Source organism: Aulonocara stuartgranti, assembly GCF_965226115.1.
Source record: "Aulonocara stuartgranti genome assembly, chromosome: 23".
Taxonomy (NCBI): domain Eukaryota; kingdom Metazoa; phylum Chordata; class Actinopteri; order Cichliformes; family Cichlidae; genus Aulonocara; species Aulonocara stuartgranti.
In genome coordinates this window covers 33,968,313-33,990,557 of record NC_138958.1, presented here as the reverse complement: position 1 = coordinate 33,990,557, position 22,245 = coordinate 33,968,313, and the positions used below count along the sequence as shown (strand labels likewise).

The window sequence follows — 22,245 nt, the reverse complement described above, 5'->3', positions numbered from 1 at the left end:
AAAAATTCTGATGGGAAACCATCCGGACCTGGACACTTGCCAGATTGCATTGAGGAAACTTCTGACTGAGAGGTAGAGTCATCCAGCCTTGTTTTAAGTTCTGGTGGAATTTCAGGAATGTTAAGTTTAGGTAGAAAGTCATTAATTGCATTGCAGCCAGTTTGTGACTCTGAGGTGTTAAAGTTCTGAGTAAAAATCCCTGAATACTTCAGTAATGTTTCATGATCTGTAACCATGTTGCCATCTTGTGGTCGAGCTTCAAGAATACTTTGCCTTGCCCTAGAACTGTTGAGAAGGCTTGCCAGTAATTGGTGGGGTCTGTCACCATGCATGTAGAATTTTGATTTGTCAAGCAAGAGCAAACGTTCAGTTGATTAAGTTGTGAGTGGGTCAAGTCTTGTTTTGAGTTCAACATGCTTTTTAAACATTTCGTGACTCTGTTTGAGAGCATACTGGTCATCAGCCGCCTTAATTTGTTGCATTGACTTATTTCGCTCATAAATGGACTGTTTTTCAATTTTTGCTGAATAAGCAATAATCTGGCCTCTGATATAGGCCTTAAAGACATGTGATACAACAAGGCTGCAAGTATTAAGGGAGGAGCTAGTGGCAAAATAAAAGCATATCTCATCTTGGCGAAACTTTACAAAACTGTCATCTGACGGAAGGGTTGAATTGAAATCCTATTGTGCAGTTTTTATAGGAAGATGTGGAAGAGGCAGAGACAGAGTAAGTGGGGCATGATCTGAAATAACTATGCTATGGTAGGCACAGGAGTGGACCTGCTGCAGACAGTTAGTGTCAGTGATAAAGTAATTATTTCTTGAATATGGTGCACATGTGGGAAGTAGTAGTCTCTCTTGTGAAGATTTAAGAAATGCCAGACATGACACATTCTATATTCAGTTGATTTATAGAACAAAGACAAAGTGCACATTCACCTTAAATGATAAGAACAGAATAACTATACAGTAGGTGGAAATTAGTCCAGAACAGGTTAAAAAAAGAGCGAATACATGAGGTTCATAGCAGTGACCCTCACCCTCGACAAACCCTCCCCCAGACAGAAAATAGCTGCCTCATCCGTAGAGCTCCGACATAATGTCCTTGTACTGCGCCTGCTGATTAAGGACCTCGGGATTGCAGTCCTCCACAATACCTCTTAAATGTGGACAAGCATCGTTAGTCAAAGTATAATTGTTCTGAAAGATCAATTGTGATAATATAGTCCTGAGTATAGGGGTAAATACATACAGTGTGAGGGGCGACAGAAGGATCTGGGCCTGTGGAGGTTTTTGGGCTGACATGTTAAACATCGCAATTTACAAAACACCAAAGCAATAATTTTGGAGGAATGGTGTTCTGGTAAGTGCTGGTCCAATGCCTTGCATTTCCTTTATTGTTTCATGAGTCTGTACTACCAAAGCATGCATGAATGTGTTTCTTTCAGATTACGTTTCAGAGTCAAAGATGGAAATTTCAGGGCTTGCATTTTTCTTGAGGAAATTACTGAGATACAAGCCGCACTAACTGCTTGTTCATTCGCATTCCTTGACTCAAACACATGGTATGCTGCGACAGATAGATAAGCTCATCACTGACAGGCAGCAGCCCTCTGACCTGACTGGTTATGTGATCCGTTGTAGAAAGAGCACAGAGTGAGATAGCAGCCCTTCAGATCCTTGGCACATAGAGGAATTTATGTAGTAGGCACACAGATATGCTATAATATGCTATAAAGTCTGGACAGATGGCTACTGCTGAAAGAGCACCTCACAAATATGCACACTATTCAAATGACAAAAAGTAAGAGCAGGAGAGACACGCAGAAAATTCCTAAAACTGTGGTTCCTATTGCACCAACTGTGATGAATCTGAATCAGTGAGTATAAAGCATATGTTGGATACGGCTCATATTTCATGAGCCGTATGAGCATTTTAAAAGCAACTGTGCAGACCGGAGGTCAAAACAACATAAGCTTGTCACACCGTAAGGTAGAGATCCTACAATACGACAGCAATGATACGATGATCCACTAGAAGTGAGCACATGGCAACATTGGGGAGGATGAACTCCCTTTTAATAGGAAGAGACCACTTGACTAAACTAGGCTCAGGGTGGGGAAGACACCTGCTGCAAATCAGGGGACATAAAGACTTTAACTTTTTTTTTTTTTTTAAGTCAGTAGGAGTCAGTGTGCTCTAAAATATGGACTGGTACTGACTGATCAATGGAAAATGCATCTGTAGAGATACAGACTTTGAACTGTAGACTCATTCAATGCATTGTGCACATTTACAAGCTACACAGAAGGATCTTACTTAAACCCTACATGGAATAGAATATGAAATGCAACATCCATCCATTTTCTTCCGCTTATCCTCGCGGGGGCAGCAGCCCAAGCAGAGAATCCCAGACCTCCCTCCACCCAGCCACCTGCCCCGGGGCCTCCTCCCGGTGGGACATGCCCAGAAAACCTCGCCCAGGAGGCGCCCAGGGGGCATCCTTGTCAGATGCCCGAACCACCTCAACAGGCTCCTTTTGATGTGGAGGAGCAGCGGCTCTACTCTGAGCCCCTCCCGAATGGCCAAACTTCTCACCCTATCTCTAAGGGAGAGGCCAGCCACCCTTCGGAGGAAGCCCATTTCCGCCGCTTGTATTCGCGATCTCGTTCTTTCGGTCACTACCCACAGCTCGTGACCATAGGTGAGGGTAGGGGCGTAGATCCACCGGTAAATTGAGAGCTTCGCTTTTACACTCAGCTCCCTCTGGCTTCCGCCTCATCCTGCCTTGTGTTGGTTTTCGCTGTTTCTCCTTTAATATCGTCGACTTATGCTTTGACATCTTGCCTGAAGTTGCGTATTTCTGTGAGAATCATGGATAAATCCACCAGATCCTCCCCTCTGCTGGTGCTGCCTAAAACCAAGTTTGCTGTGTGGCGGCTATCATTAGGTTCTTCAGGGGGTTGTATTTCGTTGAGTTTATCGACAGGTAGAACAGATTTCTTACTCTCAGAGGTGGTTGTCATCTTCACCCCTTTCTAAAAGTTAAGGCACTGTGGTTTTTACCTCTGTTTTTATTGGCTTCGGAATGGTTTTTGTTGACTTTCGTCTGGAGGTTGTTTACTATGCTGCCATCTCTCACCTGTCCAATTCTGTTCTTTTAATGATTTCTTTGAACTGTTCTTTTTCCAGGGTACCATACATGTGTAATAACTTAAATCAACAACAACAACAAAAACAAAAACAAGAACAGGATGCACAAATGTTAATTTATTTTTGGATTTTCTCTAATCCACAATGGATCAAAGGTAGGTAGGTAGGTAGGTAGGTAGGTAGGTAGGTAGGTAGGTAGGTAGATAGATTCAAATATATTTTGTAACAGCAGTTCTATGGTGTCTTTTATAACTTGACAAGGCTAAGGCTTGTTAATGTTTCATTACTACTTATTTTTGATTACAGCTGGTAGTTTCTCTGTGCATTAAAAGGGTTCATTTGACTGGACTCATTGGATTGACCAATACTCAGAACAATGTGGAAAATCCAAAGAACAAAGTGGAAAAAGAAGGATTGTACAACTGTAGATTTAAAGTTAAAACAATTCAAAGTACAAGTTAGTTAGATGAGAGGAAAATGGTTAGGATGTTCAGGAACTATAAATGTTCAAGCCTGTCATGAACTAGAAACTACTGAAACGTCAGCATCACTGTCCACAGTGAAGCTTATTTTACCTCACCATGGACTAAGACGGTGCTGACCAAGAAAGACGCCCCTGTTCCAAAATCGACACCTTCAAACTTGACTGAAATTTGCAGCTGCCCATATTTACAAGCCAAATACCTTCTGAAGAAAGGTTTTGATGAGATGAGAGAAAGATTGAGCTGTTTCGCCACTGTGATAAAAGGTATGTTTGGAGGGGTAAAGGTGAGGCTTTCAAACATGAGAACATGCTGTCAAGCATGGTGGTGGTAGCATCATGCTCTTGGGCTGTGTTGCTGCCAGTGGTATTGGCACATTGCACAAAGTGGATAGAATGATTATGGAGGAATGAATTCTAAAAAATGTTGATGATGTGGTTCTGTTGGCTTCATCGGGTGAGGGCCTCCAGCTCGCACTGGAACGGTTCGCAGCCGAGTGTGAAGCAGCGGGAATGAGGATCAGCACCTCCAAATCTGAGGCCATGGTTCTCAGCCGGAAAAGGGTGGAGTGCCCACTCCGGGTCGGGGATGAGCTCCTGCCCCAAGTGGAGGAGTTCAAGTATCTCGGGGTCTTGTTCGCGAGTGATGGGAGAAGGGAGCCGGAGATCGACAGACGGATTGGGGCTGCAGCTGCAGTAATGCGGACGCTGCACCGGTCCGTCGTGGTGAAGAGGGAGCTGAGTGTAAAAGCGAAGCTCTCAATTTACCGGTCGATCTACGTCCCTACCCTCACCTATGGCCACGAGCTGTGGGTAGTGACCGAAAGAACGAGATCGCGGATACAAGCGGCAGAAATTAGCTTCCTCCAAAGGGTGGCTGGCCTCTCCCTTAGAGATAGGGTGAGAAGTTTGGCCATCCGGGAGGGGCTCAGAGTAGAGCAGCTGCTGCTCCACATCGAAAGGAGCCAGCTGAGGTGGTTCGGGCATCTGACAAGGATGCCCCCTGGGCGCCTCTTGGGTGAGGTGTTCCAGGCATGTCCCACCGGGAGGAGGCCCCGGGGCAGACCCAGGACACGCTGGAGAGATTATATCTCTCGGCTGGCCTGGGAACGCCTTGGTATTCCCCCGGATAAGCTGGAGGAGGTGGCTGGGGAGAGGGAGGTCTGGGCCTCTTTGCTTAGGCTGCTGCCCCCGCGACCCGGCCCTGGACAAAGCGGATGAAGATGGATGGATGGATGGATGAATTCTAAAAAACTGATATAAACCCGTATTGTTTGCCTTCAGTGCATTTATTTAGTATGGAAGTACTGAGAAGCAATGGACTGTTTCTTGTGTAGTACTTTCTACTCCACCTAAGGACTCAAAGGGTGACAATACTTATTTCACCTATTCCTATACTCCGTTCTATATAATGTTAACACTCACAAGCAACTTGGGGTTAGTTTCTTGCCCAAGTATATTTGGATATTTCTCAAGCAACCAGGGATCGAACCACCAACCTTAGTAAATGATCTGCTATACCATCTAAGCTACAGCCACCCCGAAGTATTTCTATATGGGACAGATTTAACAGAGTGGCTGAAACATTCCTCAGAGATTTTGGTCCATGGCAGATTTATCAGCTACACATCCCAAAGATGCTCTATTGGATTAAGGTCTGGTGACTGTAGAGGCCAGAGTACAGTGAACATGTTCAAGAAACCATATTGAGATGATTTAAGCTTTTTTACACTTTGTTTTATTCTGCAGTCATCAGAAGACGTATACACTGTGGTCATAAAAGGATGGAAATGGTCGGCAACAATATTCCACCATTAGCACCCTGAAGCATTGATCTAATGCGATCCTATAAGGATGGATTCATGTTTTCATGTTCTTTACACCAAATTCTGACCCTTTGATCTCAATGTTGCAGCTCAAAGCAAGACTCATCAGACCTGGTAACAATTGCCCAACCGTCTGTTGTCCAGATTTTGTGAGCCGGTGTGAATTGTAGACTCAGTTTCCTGTTCTTAGCTGACAAGAGTGATATCTGATGTAGTCTTCTCCTCTATTAAGATGCTCTTCTAGGTGTGTTGGTTGTAACAAGTTATTTTTCCCTTCATGTCGGCTCAAAGCAGTCTGACCATTCTTCTCTGACTTTTGACATTAACAAGGAATTTTCACCCAGAGAACTGCTGCTTTTAGATCATCTTATGTAAACCACAGAGATGGTTGTGTGGGGAAATCCCAACAGATCAGCAGTTTCTGAAATACTCAGACAAGCCCGTCTGACACCAACAAAAAGGAGGCATTCAAAGTCACTTAAATCGCCTTTCCTCCCAATTTTGCTTGACACGTGATTTCTGTTGAAATGATCTGTGGCTCCAAAGTTATGCGCTATCGAGTATATCACTGTCGGTATAATTGGAAAGCCTGTGAAATCAAATATGTTGTGTGACATTTATGTTTATTGGCCAGAAAGTATGCATGCGTCAATATGGATGTATATATGTCTAATACAGGGGTGGGCAATTCCAGGCCCCGAGGGCCGGTGTCCTGCAGGTTTTAGATCTCACCTTGGGTCAACACACCTGAATCACATGATTAGTTCGTTACCAGGCCTCTGGAGAACTTCAGGACATGTTGGGGACCTAATTTAGTCATTTAAATCAGCTGTGTTGGTTCAAGGACACATCTAAAACCTGCAGGGACACCAGCCCTCGAGGCCTGGAGTTGCCCACCCCTGGTCTAATATGTCTTTAACTTACCCCAGCCCAGCAGGTAATACTAAAGGAAATGTTGTTTTTCTGCAAAGAACTACCAGAGTGTGCAGGTAGATGCCCTCACAAAGCATCCAGAAGTAGTTAACTTAACTTCACTAAGGTTGTGAGCACAATAACGGGCACAGTCAAGGTAAGGATGAAGTAGAGAAAGACATTTATGTGGAGAGTTATCCCTTGGCAGCTCAGACTCCTGATGGTTATTAGAAGAGAAGACACATTAGATTTTTACTTTTGAATCACAGACTTGTCCTTAAAGTCCCACGAACTGAAACACCAATCCTATCTCCCCAGTCAAAACAGGTCAAGGCACAAAAATTTATATTTAATATATATGCTGATGACATCACATGCTAGCCTGCTGTTCCGACGAGACACTCCAGGAGAGCAACGATGAACATTACAACACAGCTGGACAATAATCATATAGATGAATGATTTAAGGATGTGAGTGTTATGACTGATTGCATAAAGAGTTTTAAAGTCTTAAAAAATGACTGCAAATGTATAACACTCATCAGCAACTGTGTGATGAATGGAAGCAGGAAGAAAAAAGTGACACAATATATAATAAATCACTGTGCATTTGGTTTTTTTTATTTTTTATTTATTTAACTAATCAGGCTGCAGAAACTGAACCAACGAGCATGAAGAGTTCAAGTTTTTAACAAAGGTGACCTCTGCTGGATATAAATAATAACTAGATAAAGTTGGCACTTCATGGGTCCTGGATTTAAGTCTATGGGATGGAAATTTATTTTTAAACATAACTAATATGTAGGACTGCTTTCTTCCATTTGCGCAACATCTCTAAAATTAGAAATATCCTGTCTCAGAGTGATGCTGAAAAACTAGTGCATGCATTTATTACTTCCAGGCTTGACTACTGTAATTCATTATTACCTAAAAACTCCCTGAAAAGCCTTCAATTAATCCAAAATGCTGCAGCAAGAGTACTGACAGGGACTAGAAAGAGAGAGCAGATTTCTCCTGTATTGGCTTCCCTTCATTGGCTTCCTGTTAAATCCAGAATTGAATTCAAAATCCTTAAATAATCAGGCCCCATCTTATCTTAATGACCTTGTAGTACCATATCACCCTATTAGAGCACTTTGCTCTCGCTCTGCAGGCCTACTTGTTGTTCCTAGAGTATTTAAAAGTAGAATGGGAGGCCGAGCCTTCAGTTTTCAGGCCCCTCTTCTGTGGAACCAGCTTCCAGTTTGGATTCGGGAGACAGACACTATCTCTACTTTTAAGATTAGGCTTAAAACTTTCCTTATTGCTAAAGCACATAGATAGGGCTGGACCAGGTGACCCTGAATCCTCCCTTAGTTATGCTGCAATAGGTAAAGGCTGCTGGAGGATCCCCATGATGCACTGAGCTTTTCTTCTTCAGTCACCTTTCTCACTCACTATGTATTACAGTTTTTCTCGATTGCTAAAACACATTTCTTGAAACTACGCCTCATATCCTCACAACAGTAAACACAAATCCATAACCTCTCACTCAATTCCCCAAACATCCTATTTCCAGGTCAAAATGAAGCTCTACACCCAAAACTATTCACTCCTGCTGAAAAACCAAACTTTGCCCTCAGACATCAAACACAAGCCCTCAAAAACACACACACTACAACAGAGTTTTGCACACTGGTACAATTAATTCAAAACAATAGTTCCAAAACAATTAGGTTGCTTATGGTTCTCCCCTTCAAAACCCTTGTCACATGATAAACACAAAAGACGCAACCAATGTATGTACAGTGGCACATTGTCATTCATGTACTATACAGTACAACACACACCAGAAACATTATCCCACCTCAGCATCTTGTCTTTGGTCTGGGTCAGGCCAGAGAATCTCATCCACATCACAGGCTATATTGGCCCCAGCCAGGCAGCGGGGGTAAAATCCTCTTGCATGCCTGATCCACCCCTGGCATGCATCTACTGATATGTCTAGGCAGGCCTCTTCCATGGCCTGAAGGAGGTGAACACGGACATAAGGTTCTCGGTCATACACTTTCCACCGCCATGCCGAAAATAACTCCTCTATCGGGTTTAGAAAGGGAGAGTATGCAGGCAGAAAGATATTAGAAAACCTTGGGTTATTGGTAAACCAGTCACGAACCAGAGCAGCGCGATGGAAGCTGACGTTATCCCACACAACAACGTAGTGAGGCTGCTCTGGCTGTGCTGGTTCCCTGTAGTCCAGCTGGAACATATGTTGTCTTAAACCATCAAGAAAAGCAAGGAGAAGCATAGTGTTATAGGGTCCTAGTACGGCATGGTGGTGGAGTACCCCTCGTTGGCTGATGGCTGCGCACATAGTGACATTCCCCCCACGCTGACCAGGGACATTTACAATAGCCCGATGGCCAATTATGTTCCTCCCCCTTTTCCTTCTTTTGGTCAGGTTAAAACCTGCCTCATCCACAAAGATTATTTCATGGGGAACAGGCCGTCCTTCAATCTCAAAGATTCTCTGCAAAACACATAACACAGTAGAGTCAATCGGTACCCTGAACCACAGTTCAAGAGTGCTGAAATGGCAGCATAAACTGCCATGCTGTGATGGTACACAATACTTTATACAGTATCAAAACTCATACCTGAACATATTCCACACGTTGGTTCTTCACTCTGTCAGAGTTTCGTTCGAAAGGGACTCGGTATGCCTGTTTCATCCGGAATTGATTCTTTCGGAGGATGCGGTCAATTGTGGAGAGGCTGATGGCATTTATGCCTCGAAAAAGATGATCATCCTCAATCACTCTCCTTTGAATCTCTCGCAGGCGGATTACATTATTTGCAATTACCATGTTTACAAGTTCCCTCTCTTGCTCCTCCGACAAAAGCCTTAACCTGCCTCCACCAGGTGGTCGTCTCTGTGTCCTACAAAAATAGAAGCACTCATTACTGTAACTGTCACACATTCATTTTACAGGAAAATAATGGAAACATACTGAAACTCAAGACACATAAGTTCAGTAACTTACAAGTTACTGTACAAAGCAGTCTTACTGCAAGTACACCTACCTGTTTTCCTCCCTGAAGGTTCTGATGATGGAGGCAACAGTGAAGCGACTCAAATTTGGTTGTACTCGTTGCCCAGCCTCCCTCATAGTCATCCCATGGACAAGGACATGGTCAACTAAAGTGGCTCGAATTTCATCCGAGACTGACTGTCTTCGTGCCCTTGCTCTTCCCCTTCCTTGTCGCCGTCGTTCTCCACCTCCACCTCCTTCACCACGTCCTCCTCCTCCTCCTCCACCTCTCCCTCCTCCTCCACCACCTTCCTGTTGTCCTAGACCACCTCCTCCTCCTCTTCCACCACGTCCTCCTCTTTCACCATGTCCTCTTCCTCCACCACGTCCTCCTCCTTCACCACGTCCTCCTCTTTCACCATGTCCTCTTCCTCCACCACGTCCTCCTCCTTCACCACCTTCCTGTTGTCCTAGACCTCCTCCTCCTCCTCTTCCACCACGTCCTCCTCTTTCACCATGTCCTCTTCCTCCACCATGTCCTCCTCCTTCACCACGTCCTCCTCTTTCACCATGTCCTCTTCCTCCACCACGTCCTCCTCCTTCACCACGTCCTCTTTCTCCACCACGTCCTCTTCCTTTGCATCTCTTTGGATCCATTGTTTCAAACCTGAATGAGCTGACTTTGGCCCTTTTATCTATCCATCGCAGGTTCTGATTGGTGTGTGCTAAATTTTGACTCCTAGTGTTTCCACCTGGTTAATTGTGTGCTAATTGAGCTCAAGCTATGCTGACTTAAGTTACAGTTTTTTCTGAATGCTTAAACCCTAACTGTGATTCCTGTAGCACAATCTCTAAAACTATTCAGACTTATAGCAAAACCACTCACTGAGTTTGCAAAACTAAAAGCACAAAAACTGCTTTGCACTCAGTTTGCAATTTTGTAACACACACTTTGCAAAACTGTAGGCACAATTCACTGCACAACACTCAATTACCAAATTTCCAACACACTCCTAGCAAAAGTATACACATGTATGGCTATCATTAACACTAATTTGCCAACTGTCTGGCACACTTTCACATGTGAAAACTTTTTTAGATAATTAGTTCACTTTGCAATCAGCCTAAGCACTATAATACAGGTAAGCTGTGTGTGTGGAGTACAATGGAGGGAGCAGGAAGAGTGAGAAGTAGAGGAGGCCGAGGAAGAGGACGTGGAGGTGAAGAAGTAGGATGAAGAGGACGACAAGGACAAGGAGGAGCAAGAGGAAGACGAGGAGGGGGGAGAGGAAGATGAGGAGGGGGGAGAGGAAGGGTAGGAAGAGTAAGAAATAGAATTGCTGATGACATCAGAGCTACAATAGTGGACCATGTAATCAACCGTGGAATGACCCTGAGGGTAGCTGGCCAACGGGTCCAGCCTAACTTGAGCCGCTACACTGTAGCAAGTATCATAAGGACATCTTGAAATGAGAATCGGTTAGTACAGTCACTTCGCACAAAGATCTGTAGCACTGCCGTATGCCAATGAGAAACACACCAATACCATTGATGTAAAAATACTGAAATTGTTACTTTACAGAATTGCTAGATGACCAGATGCTGGGGGCAGAGGAAGCATGTTCACTGCAGACCAAGTAACCCATATAGTCATTATGGCGATTGCAAATAATCCTATACTTGGAAATAAACACTTGTGTTTGTTTTGATGTGTTTGAATAAACACCAGTACTTGAAGTTTGGATCCCTCTATGCTTATGGATCTATGACAGAAGTATGAGCTCAAACTGACATAGCATACCTTGTGCACAGAGAAAGCAAAAGCCAGATGTGTTTTGTATTCATACCATCAGTGTGCAGTTGGTGCATTGTGTGCTTAGTAGATGATGGCTTGTGTGTACTGTTTGATACGGAAACACCATTTTTACGAAGGTGTGAAGAGTTAATCTAGCTGTGTTCGCTTTTGCAAGAGAACTACAATGTTTTGATTATTGGGTGACAGGTTTTCTTATTTGTGTGAAGAGTTTTGCAAAATTAGCCAATAGTTACAAAAAATGTGCTTAAGCAATCAGAAAAAACTGTAACATTATTGCATGCTAGTGCTTTCTAAATGACTACATGGTGTAAGCACTGTAAAATGTAGGGATTTGTGTGTAGAGTTTTGCAGTAACAGTTCACCAAATTTGAGTCATGTGTCAAAGCAGGGAATAGTGTTTATAGTTCAGGGAAATGGGTGTGCTTTTTGACCAATAGCGTTACGGTTTTGAAATTTTAGTTTAGAGGCCTGGTTATAGTGTTTAAGCAATCGAGAAAAACTGTAATAGACCTCTCTGCACCGAATCATACTTGTTATTAATCTCTGTCTCTCTTCCACAGCATTTCTTTTATCCTGTCTTCCTTCTCTCACCCCAACCGGTCGCAGCAGATGGCCCCATCCCTCCCTGAGCCTGGTTCTGCCGGAGGTTTCTTCCTGTTAAAAGGGAGTTTTTCCTTCCCACTGTCGCCAAGGTGCTTGCTCATAGGGGGTCATATTGTGTCGAGCTGAGGAACCTTAACAACAAAGCACCTACACAGACATTAAGCTTGCTGTTCTACCCCAAAAGGATAGGGAGAGCTCTTTATTGTACACTTCCCTCTACTACACTGTGTTTCAGAGGGTCAATAACTACAAGCCTGAACTCACTCATGGCACTACATTCTTTACATTAACAATAACTGTCTGGGAATTTATACTGCAGCATCAACAAGAACAGTTAAGAGTCACGTAACCATAAACAATAGTTTAATAGTTTAATTATTTATATAGCACATTTAATTACAACAGGAGCGTTGACCAAAGTGCTGTACAAGAATACAACATACATAATAAAACAACTTAGAGTATTAAAAGCAAACACCAAATATGAATTAACAAATAACAAATAACTCTCATGCTGTATTAAAAGCCAGTAAATAAAAATGCGTTTTAAGATAAGATTTAAAAAGATTGACAGTAGGAGCCTGTCTGATGTGTAGGGGTAAATTATTCCACAGCTTAGGCGCTACGACTGCAAATGCTCGATCACCTCTATGAACCAGCCTCGACCTTGGTACAGCTAAAAGCAAAAGATCACTTGATCTAAGAGATCTAAGGGGGGTATAAGTCTGCAAGAGGTCAGACAAATACCCGGGAGCCTGTCCATTCAGGGCTTTGTAAGTCAACAATAAAATTTTAAAATTAATTCTGAAGCGGACAGGGAGCCAATGAAGGGAGGCAAGTACCGGGGAAATGTGTTCACATCTTTTAGTACGTGTCAGAAGACGAGCTGCAGCATTCTGGACCAACTGCAGCCTTGCCAGGCAGGTCTGGCTGACTCCAGCATATAAGGAGTTACAATAGTCCAGCTGGGATATAATAAAAGCATGAATCGCTCGTTCAAAGTTTTTAAAAGATAAAAATGATCTCACCTTAGATAAAAGCCTCAGTTTGAAGAAAGACCGCTGTACAACTGAGCTAATTTGTTTTTCAAAGGTGAAATTGCTGTCAAGTATAACCCCCAAATTTTTGGCATGTGATTTGACAAAAGGCTCAAAACTGTGCAGGTTAAAATTAGAAGTGTTGGGATTACCGCTTGGTCCAAAAATTATCACTTCGGTTTTGTTCTCATTAAAGTTAAGGAAATTAGAGGCCATCCAGGATTTAACTTCACCGAGACACTGAAGTAAGGGTTCTAGTGAGGCAGGACTGTTTCCCTTCAATTGAAGATAGATCTGAGTATCATCGGCATATGAATGAAAACAAATGTTGTATTTTCTAAAAATTTGACCTAAAGGCAGCATATAAATGGAGAACAATATTGGCCCCAGTATAGATCCCTGGGGAACACCACAAGTAAGGGGAGCTGAGGAAGAGATAAAATCGCCAAAGCTCACAGAGAAGGTCCTGTCAGACAGGTATGACCTGAACCACTCTAATGGGGTGCCCTTTACGCCACAATGCTCCAACCGTGAGATTAAAATGCTGTGGTCAACAGTATCGAAGGCAGCGGTCAGATCTAAAAGCAGAAGCACAGCTGAGTCACCTGAGTCAGTGGCTAATAAAAGATCATTAAGAACTTTTAAAAGTGCAGTTTCTGTGCTATGAAGAGTTTTAAAACCAGACTGAAACCTCTCAAGAACATTGTGTCCATTTAGAAAAGATTGCAGCTGAACAAACACAATCTTTTCCAAAATTTTCGACAGGAAGGGGAGCTTTGAAATAGGCCTGAAGTTAGTGAGGACGGAGGAGTCAAGATTAGGTTTTTTAAGTACAGGCTGTACAACAGCATGTTTAAAACAGGCTGGCACAACACCTGAGCTAAGGCTGCTATTAAAAATAGCTAAAATGTCAGAACTGACAACCTTAAAAATCTTTTTTAGAAGATGTGTTGGAATAATGTCATTTGGACACGATGATGTCTTTGTGCCACTACATACTTCCTCCACCTGATCAAGACACACAGGCTCAAACTGATCAAAAACCGCAGAGCAGGTGAATATTTTAGACACGTCATGTGAGGGTAGGGCGATCATAGATCGAAGCTGTTTTATCTTATTCATAAAAAACTTCAAAAACCTTTCACAGGTGTCTGAGGAACTATTAATACAAGAAGCTGGGGAAATATTCAGGGCAGAGTCAATAATTGAAAAAAGAACCCGAATAAACATCTTAAACAGCAACACATATTCCCAAGGCATGATGGGAGATAACTAGCCGCTTCCAACACACCACAATATGATTGTTGTATGTATCTGTATGTATTATTTTAGGCTCTACCTTACAATATAAAGCACCTTGAGGTAATTGTTGTTGTGATTTGGCGCTGTATAAATAATATCAAACTGAATTGAATTGAATATGAATTCTAACTGTTGTCAAATAGGGCTGTCAGCTGTGTACCAACCTGATTGCTGCACAACACAACTGATGGTCCCAACCCCATTAAGACAGCAAGAAATTCCACAAATGAACACTGTACAAGGTACACCTGTGAAGTGAAAGCCATTTCAGGTGACTACATCATGAAGCTCACTGAGAGAAGGCCAAGGGTTTGCAGTGCTATCAACAAAGCAAAAGGTGGCTACTTTCAGGAATCTAAAATATAAGACAAATTCAGAGTTTTTTATATATATTTTTTTTCTTTGCTGCATAATTCCATATATTTGCTTCATATATTTGATGTCTTCAGTATGTATCTTCAAAGTAGAAAGTAGTAAAAATAAAGAAAACATTAAATGAGAAGGTGTGTCCAAAGTTTTGATGGGTAGAGTATATATTTTAAATATATAACTTTCTACAGACTGAGTATCTGAGGATGATGTGAGTAACATCAGCAGCAGCAGCAACAATACAATACAACATGTGTAATAGTGATAGCCAAATGTAGCTTTCTGAAGCATTAAAGCTTGTATTGAGAAAAGGTTCATTACTCGAAGCTCTTCAACACAGTCATCTTTGGTGACATCTGGTGGGCAAAAATAAGAAGAGCAGCATGAATCTACAACTTAAAATGAACTGCTTTATTATGATGCCCACTCTACAGAGCTGAATTAACAGCTTCTGTTGGATATTGGGCTGATATGGTGCTTTGAACATGTATTTTTTGGGGTGAAAAAATGACGTTATGTCTATGTTTATAATAAATCATTTTGATTAATTAACCTTCCTTGTTAAAACGTGTTCCATGGTGAATGAAGGTTCTGTTGAATCGTGTCCAATGAAGTTTCGGACGTCATTGGTCACGTGACTCTGTTCAGACGAACCAAGCCTCGTTTCGTAAGTGTGTTGAATGCGCCGGAGCTTCAGCTTCAAACGTGCTGTTACTAGTAACAGGGTCAGTTGCAAAAGTCTCTTCTCACAGTTCTCACTGTTTTCTACAGTAATTGGTAAATACTTCTTTACACTAAAACGAACCATCAAATCTTGTAGTGACTATGGTAACGCTTACCCGATGCGTCTGCCACAAATCTCACGAGAACTGGAAGAAAGTTGCGCACGCAGCCGTCGCCATCTTTAAAATTAGAAGGAGGCGTTTGCAGGCATTGCTGGTGTGCAGCCAGTTAATTAAACTTGGGCAAATTTCTACAAAGGTATTCCAAGCATGGCTAATCGAAATATGCAACAAGTTAACATGCAAAGCAACAATTCTCCTCAACCGGCGAGACGCGGAACCGACTCACCGGCGGCGGAGCAGACATCGGCGAACAAAGACAGCCCGGCCCCGCCGCCGAGGCAGTCCCCCGTTACTGAACAAATGGAAGGAGCTGTGGAAGGAAGCGGCGAAGGCCCGACAGAAATGACCCTAGACATTACTAGTTTCCGAAAGCCCGGTGAAAAGACGTTCACTCAGCGCTCCCGTCTTTTTGTCGGCAGTCTCCCGCCGGATATTCCAGAGGAGGAGTTCAAAAACCTGTTTTCTAAATATGGGAACGTCAACGAGGTATTCATCAACAGAGAGCGGGGCTTCGGCTTCATTCGTTTGGTATGGAAAATAGTTCTACTTGTTGGTTTTAACGTGAAGCCTCAAATATAATAAACACACACACATATAGCAAGCTTTTATGTAGCATTACTAATTAATATATATTGGAAGGTAGCGTCTTATATTTGAGAGTAAATTATTTATTTTTTTGCAATTCTACATCCTATACGTTATGTCAGGCACACTTTAACAATGTTGCGTGAAAGCAATGTTGAGGGAATGCGTCTTTATCCCTTCAGGAAACCCGAACTGTAGCAGAGATCGCTAAAGTCGAGCTGGATGGGACTATTTTGAATAATCGACCAATCAGAGTCCGCTTTGCCACACACGGTTCTGCGCTCACAGTGCGCAATCTGCTGCCTGTGGTGACAAATGAACTGCTGGAACAGGTAGAGTAGACAAGAGAAGAAAACTACTTAGTAAAATCTGCATGTATTGCTACAATGATTTATGCATTTATGGTTACCTAACTTCGCTGTATCCTCAGGCGTTTTCCCAGTTTGGACCAGTGGAACGGGCTATTGCTGTGACAGATGATCGAGGTCGTCCCACTGGGAGAGGCATTGTGGAGTTTGCAAGCAAAGTAGCAGCGCGTAAAGCTCTGGAGCGCTGCACCGAGGGAGCACTGTTGCTGACCACGTAAGGAGCAGAGGGATGAGGCTATTTAATGAGCTGAAAACATTTGAATATGTTCATTCTGGTGTTGAGTTTGTAATTACATTCGGTTCTTTAAAGTAACTTGTTTTTATTTTAAAAATGCAGCAACACCACATTAGGTCCTTGCCATTATAGAAGTGAAAAAGATGGTTTTAGGATTAATTTTGTCACCCTTCATCGGTATCCCCAGTACTTCCTGTGGCGATGTTTCATAGGATTAATACAGTAAGTCTGAGTGTACAGATACATGAGTCTGCACAAATTGGACATGCTTTCAGAACTCATTTCCATAATCACTTTGTCACAAATATGTGAGCAATATAATCAAATCATTCTCTGGTGAGAGTTGTCACACAAATGAAATCCTAACTAAATCTCCTGGGACTTCAGCTGGTGACAGTAGTAGTAGCTTAGCATCACATGAAGCAGTTTTCCTCCTACTGAACATTCTAACAGACCCTACAGCATGGAGGAGATGTCAAGAAGCTGCAGTCCAAGATAATGGAGCTGGAGTCCATCTGGAGAAGCAGCTGAAGGGTACTGAGAAATGCTCGAATAGCAGCATGGACAGTGAGCCAGCAGTTGTGCAAAAAATGCAGGCCAGGAAGGGCTGGGGATAGCTGGTGAGAAGTGACTGAATTTTTAAAATAAGAGGAGATTGTCCAGTGGAAAATTAACTGTCCTCATGGCATTTGGCAAAACAGGTTGCCAAATGCATATATGCGGATCTCCCAAATTTTATTAACCAATAGAATAGAATAGAATTCAACTTTATTGTCAATGCACATGCACAGGTACAGGGCAACGAAATGCAGTTTGCATCCATCCAGAAGTGCTTTAGTGATATATATATATATTACAATATATATTAGCAATAATATAGATATGTAAGTATATTACAGAAATGGGTCTATTATGGTATGTTACAATGTACACGGTATGAAGTATGTTGTGAATATTCTATAACTATAAGTATGTACAGGCTGTAGTGAGTACAAGCTATGTACAGGCTATGAACAGGATATAAATATGAAATAAAAAAAACTATACAGAAATATGAGATATACAGTTATACAGAAATGTGAACTATGCAAGTTATAAACGGTTGTAGGATTAAAAAATTTTCGTATGTACAGAATGATTATTTACACAGAACTATACAGTAGTTCTGTGTAAATAATCATTCTGTACATACAATAATATCTGCTAATGTTAGAATTAACAGTTTCTTCACTTTTTTCAGAACACCCTGTCCTGCCATTGTGGAACCTGCAGAACACTTTGATGATGAGGATGGTCTTTCTGAAAAACTGCTCCAAAAGACTCCGAAGTACTATAAGTAAGCAATGAGTCATTTTGCAGTCACATCGTAATTCAGTGGATTTGTTTCCTTCCTTTGATACTGTTGTAGACAACTGAAGGTCCGTATCAGAGGAATGCTATAATTCGGATTTATTGACAGTACTTGCATTTTCTCCTCAGGGAACGAGAACAGAAGCCACGTTTTGCTCAGCCCGGGACGTTTGAGTTTGAGTTCTCATCTCGTTGGAAAGCTCTTGATGAGATGGAGAAACAGCAGAGGGACCAGGTGGACAGGAACATTAAAGAGGCTAAAGAGAAACTGGAGGCCGAGCTGGAGTCAGCCAAGCATGAACATCAGCTCATGTTAATGAGACAAGGTGTGATCTGTGACCTTTATTGCTCATTTTTACATATGGAGTTTAATACCAGCCTGCTAATGTGGATAATATCTAGTAATGTTTTGGAGATGCTAATCAGCTTTTCGCATATATTTAGATGGAAGAAAAGTATATGGACCTTTCCGAAATGAACTGGTTAATAATACTGTTAGTGTTTTCTCTGATTTAAAAAATTAAAGAAAGAAAAATTGTTATTTCACAGAACTTGGTGAAAATAAATATCATGCAATATAATGTAGCCTTACAATCAGTTGCCTTTCCAGTGAGTCTCTCATTTCTTGGATGAACTTTTTTACGTTTACTGTCATTGATCTAGACCTAATGAGACGTCAGGAGGAGCTGAGGAGACTTGAGGAGCTTCGCAACCAAGAGCTACAGAGACGAAAGCAGATAGAGATGAGGTGTGCTTCTTTATTTAAGCGGTTAATGTGATTAGTATTTACTGTAAAGGGCCAAATGATATTGTTTTGCTTCTCTCGAGGCACAGATCTGTTAGGTTAAAAGTCGTGGTTCATTTTTACCCCACTTGTCCCATTTATTTTGGTTGTTTACATATTAAAAATAAATGAAAATTACTGGACTAGAATCAATCTGACGATAAGATGCTTTCTTTTAAAGCTCATTGAGGTTTGTGTTAATCGATCTGCAATTGTTCACACATTGTTCACTCTTTGCTTTGTAGGCACGAGGAGGAGAGGAGGAGGAGGGAGGAGGAGCTGATGAGGCACAGAGAGCAGGAGGACCTGAGACGCCAACCAGATGGCTTCAAACCAAACTACATGGAAAACGTGAGTACAGATGGAGCACATACATCCACCTGCCTGGTTACTTTCTATACTGATGTGAGGGTACACAGCCACCTAAAATTAATAGCATCTGCCAGTAATGTAACCTAAAGGCTGGTGTTTTTTTTAATACTTTCTTACTTAATACTTACATACACAACCTGTATATTTATGCATGTCACATCGCACCATAGATTTTGTTTTGTTTTATAGTTCATTTTCAAAGGTCTAAATGTAGGAATATAAAGAGATTGACTTATTGACTTTGATGAAACTACCTAAGTAGTGTGATACACCCTGTATAGCCATCAATACAGAGCTGTACCTTTACATCTTACTTCATAACCTTCAGTTGTTGGACTTTGTTACTAGTAGTGTGTCTTATCTGTTGCAATCACTTTTATTCCTTTCTTGAGGAAGTAGTTTTAATATGACGATGTATCCTGTACTTCATACATCAGTTCCAAAATAACCCATAATTTTAACACACTGGGTTGGTTGAAGTTATCATTTTTGGCTTCTAAGAGCAGAAGTAGTGTGAGTATGTCAGACCACATGCACAAATGTTGGGTTTAGTTTGTGCTTCAGGTCGCTATCCTTATAGAAACATCCCCAGAACTGACATTTCTTTTATAGTCAGACTTGTGTAGAAATCTAGTTTGACAGCAAATTTGATTAGTAGGAAAAGTGCTGCATGCTCTTTTGTCAAACTAGTGAAAGAAATATTATTTTTTGGAAACTGCGAGCTTGGCATGTGGCTGTTACCGAAGTGGTTATTTGGAACAAGAAGTTACACCACTTAAAGGTCAGGTATCACAGGCTAGCTTGCTAACTTTAATAAGTGATATTATTAGGAATGATAACTGTTTCCCTTTCTCTGGTCACAGCACTTGGTCATACCAACACTATTGTGTGCATTGTAGATATATAAATAGCATTCAAATTCTTCTATTTGCCAAAACTGTAAGTTGGAATCTTTCGTTCTGTAACTGTAAAATAAGCCAACTTATGCAAAAATAAGCAGAAAACACAAATTTTCTAACAAATGACGACACTGATGAAATTTCATGATTCAAAACATTTCTGTGACTGGAGTTCACTGGTATATTAACTTTGTACCCAGTTTATACGACTAACAAGTTAATACAAATAGCTAACATGTAGCAGCCCTCAGTGATAGTGAGGGAACGTCAAGATTAGCTTCACTTCCCTGACCCGGTGGCTGTGTTTATATTTTATATACAGCCTGTGGTCTTTGCTGAGCAGAACATGTTTTTCCTGTTTGGATTCATTTTGCGTCACTTCAACTGACAAGAATCTGACTCACTATATTTTTTTTTGTAGTTTTTCTACAAGCTTTATTTGACTTCAAGCTAGAGCTGGGCGATATAAGATTTTTTCATATCACGAAATGTTTTTTTCCATTTCAGGCAATAACGATATATATCACGATATCAGCCAAATAACTATATTTGTAAGATTTAAAAGTGCAGTTGCTCACAAGTAAAATGTGAAATAATCAGCAGCTTGTTTTGATTTAAATATTTATTTCCCATAAGTCAACAGGGTAGATGTACTTAAGGAACATGAGGCTTTTTCAGATAAATAAAGGCAAATATTGCAAACTACACAAAAGGCAGCCGCTAAAGTGTTTAAGTTTCAAAATAGAACAAACGAAACAGACTAAATTGTCAATTCCACTTAGAAACAAAATATTAATTCTAAAAATAAATCTTAGTTTGTTTTACAGAAGAACAGACAAAATTGACTAACTTTTGTCAATATCAAATAAACTGAGAACTAAAAGGAAATTCTCAATCTCTCCTTGTTGTATAGCTGAGCTTTTCAAACACTTTTAACAGTTACTTTAGTCTGACAAAAGCCGAATGACGAATTAGCGCTTCCAGTCAGAGACTGAGGCTACGTCCACACGTACACGGGTATTTTTGAAAACTGAGATTTTCCGTTTTCGTTTTAAAAAATAATCCCGTCCACACATAAAGGCAGAAATGAAGGGAAACGCTGCTATGAACATGCCAAAGCAGCAGGTGGCGCTAGATTCCTAACCGTGCAGAAATGTTGGCCAATTAGAAGTCTAGAAGCCTCAGTGGGAAAAAGTAAACAAAGCTGGGGCATAGAAGCAGAACCGAGTCGTATGTGTGGAGGGACAGTAACTGTGTGTATATGTAAGCATTTAAACACTGCAGAGAGTAGAATTAACAGTAACAGTATTGTAGAAATTCATTTCACCGAAACAATAACGTGGCGCACAGTGTGACGTCAAAAAATGCGCACACCTTTGACGCTGCGTTTTCTCCGTTTTTCTAGTCCACACGTAAATGCAAAAACGGAGTTTTGAAAAATATCCACCCTGGCCGGAGTTTTGAAAAATCTTCGTTTTCAGTGACCAAAAACGCCGTTTACGTGTGGACGAAAGGCGCAAACGGATAGAAAAATCTGCGTTTTCAAAAATACCCGGGTAGGTGTGGACGTAGCGCATGCACCAGTTTATTGTATTTCCAGACTTGCTTTCGGCACAATTTACAGTGCACGCTACTCTGTTTTTTGTCAGACTTGAAATAGCCGAAATACCTTCACACTACGGAACTTCTATGGCTCTTCCGTTCGACAATCTCTCCGGCATTGGAACCATCATCTGTTTTCTCTTCGGTCATGCTCGGTTGATTTTTCTAGTCAGCACACTCATTTCCTCCATTACCCGGGCGGTACGGTGGCTGGCTGCTTCCCAAACAAATACACATGTGCGGCTTGGCACTTGTGCTGTACGTAACAAGTCACGTGACGTGACGCTGCGGCTGTGATTGGTTCGGCTCTGCGCTACTTAATTTGGATTGGCTGTTCTTTTTTTCTTTTTTTTTAAGAGGACAAGAGCGGCGAGGTCTATCGCAATAGTTTAATTTTTCTATCGAGAAAAAGTTATATCGCAATACATATCGTTATCGTTCTATCGCCCAGCTCTACTTCAAGCTTTATTTGACTTCATCTCCTGTTTATGAAAGCTTGTAATGCTTTATTAGTTGCAGTCAGAGCCATTGAATACTCAGAGTTGTCAGTGGGGGTTCAAAATGCATGATTATTGTGATTGATGTAGAATTCACATAGTTCCTGAAATGCTTATTAGGCATTTCAACGATGTAAATATGTATAGAGAAAACTGTTTGTTCGTAGTTAGTACTCAATAAATGGTGACCTACAA

General features: G+C 41.5%; 2 protein-coding genes across 4 annotated transcripts in view; one reads left to right on the top strand and one right to left on the bottom strand.

Annotated features, from left to right (window-relative positions):
- Positions 1–7,822: 7,822 nt before the first annotated feature.
- LOC309699734 (uncharacterized protein) lies at positions 7,823–10,170 on the bottom strand. Of its 2 annotated transcripts, XM_082522894.1 has the most exons (4): positions 9,439–10,170; positions 9,012–9,294; positions 8,702–8,884; positions 7,823–8,451 (listed from the first exon to the last, which is right to left on the bottom strand). In XM_082522894.1, the coding sequence occupies exons 1-4, from the start codon at positions 10,041–10,043 to the stop codon at positions 8,359–8,361; spliced, it is 1,164 nt and encodes a 387-aa protein (XP_082379020.1). In that variant the 5' UTR covers positions 10,044–10,170; the 3' UTR covers positions 7,823–8,358. The 2 variants fall into 2 exon arrangements, with proteins under 2 accessions (XP_082379020.1, XP_082379019.1); XM_082522893.1 differs by having other exon boundaries at positions 7,823–8,884.
- A 5,224-nt stretch (positions 10,171–15,394) lies between these two features.
- pspc1 (paraspeckle component 1) overlaps positions 15,395–22,245 on the top strand; it is a 47,043-nt gene continuing 40,192 nt past the window's right edge. Inside the window, exons 1-7 of one of the 2 annotated variants that reach the window (XM_082523294.1) lie at positions 15,395–15,886; positions 16,126–16,275; positions 16,374–16,525; positions 17,787–17,882; positions 18,026–18,222; positions 18,560–18,644; positions 18,926–19,031. In XM_082523294.1, the coding sequence (XP_082379420.1) occupies positions 15,506–15,886; positions 16,126–16,275; positions 16,374–16,525; positions 17,787–17,882; positions 18,026–18,222; positions 18,560–18,644; positions 18,926–19,031 (1,167 nt within the window). In that variant the 5' untranslated portion in view covers positions 15,395–15,505. The remainder of the gene's footprint in view (positions 15,887–16,125; positions 16,276–16,373; positions 16,526–17,786; positions 17,883–18,025; positions 18,223–18,559; positions 18,645–18,925; positions 19,032–22,245) is intronic. The other variant, XM_082523293.1, reaches the window with a different exon arrangement.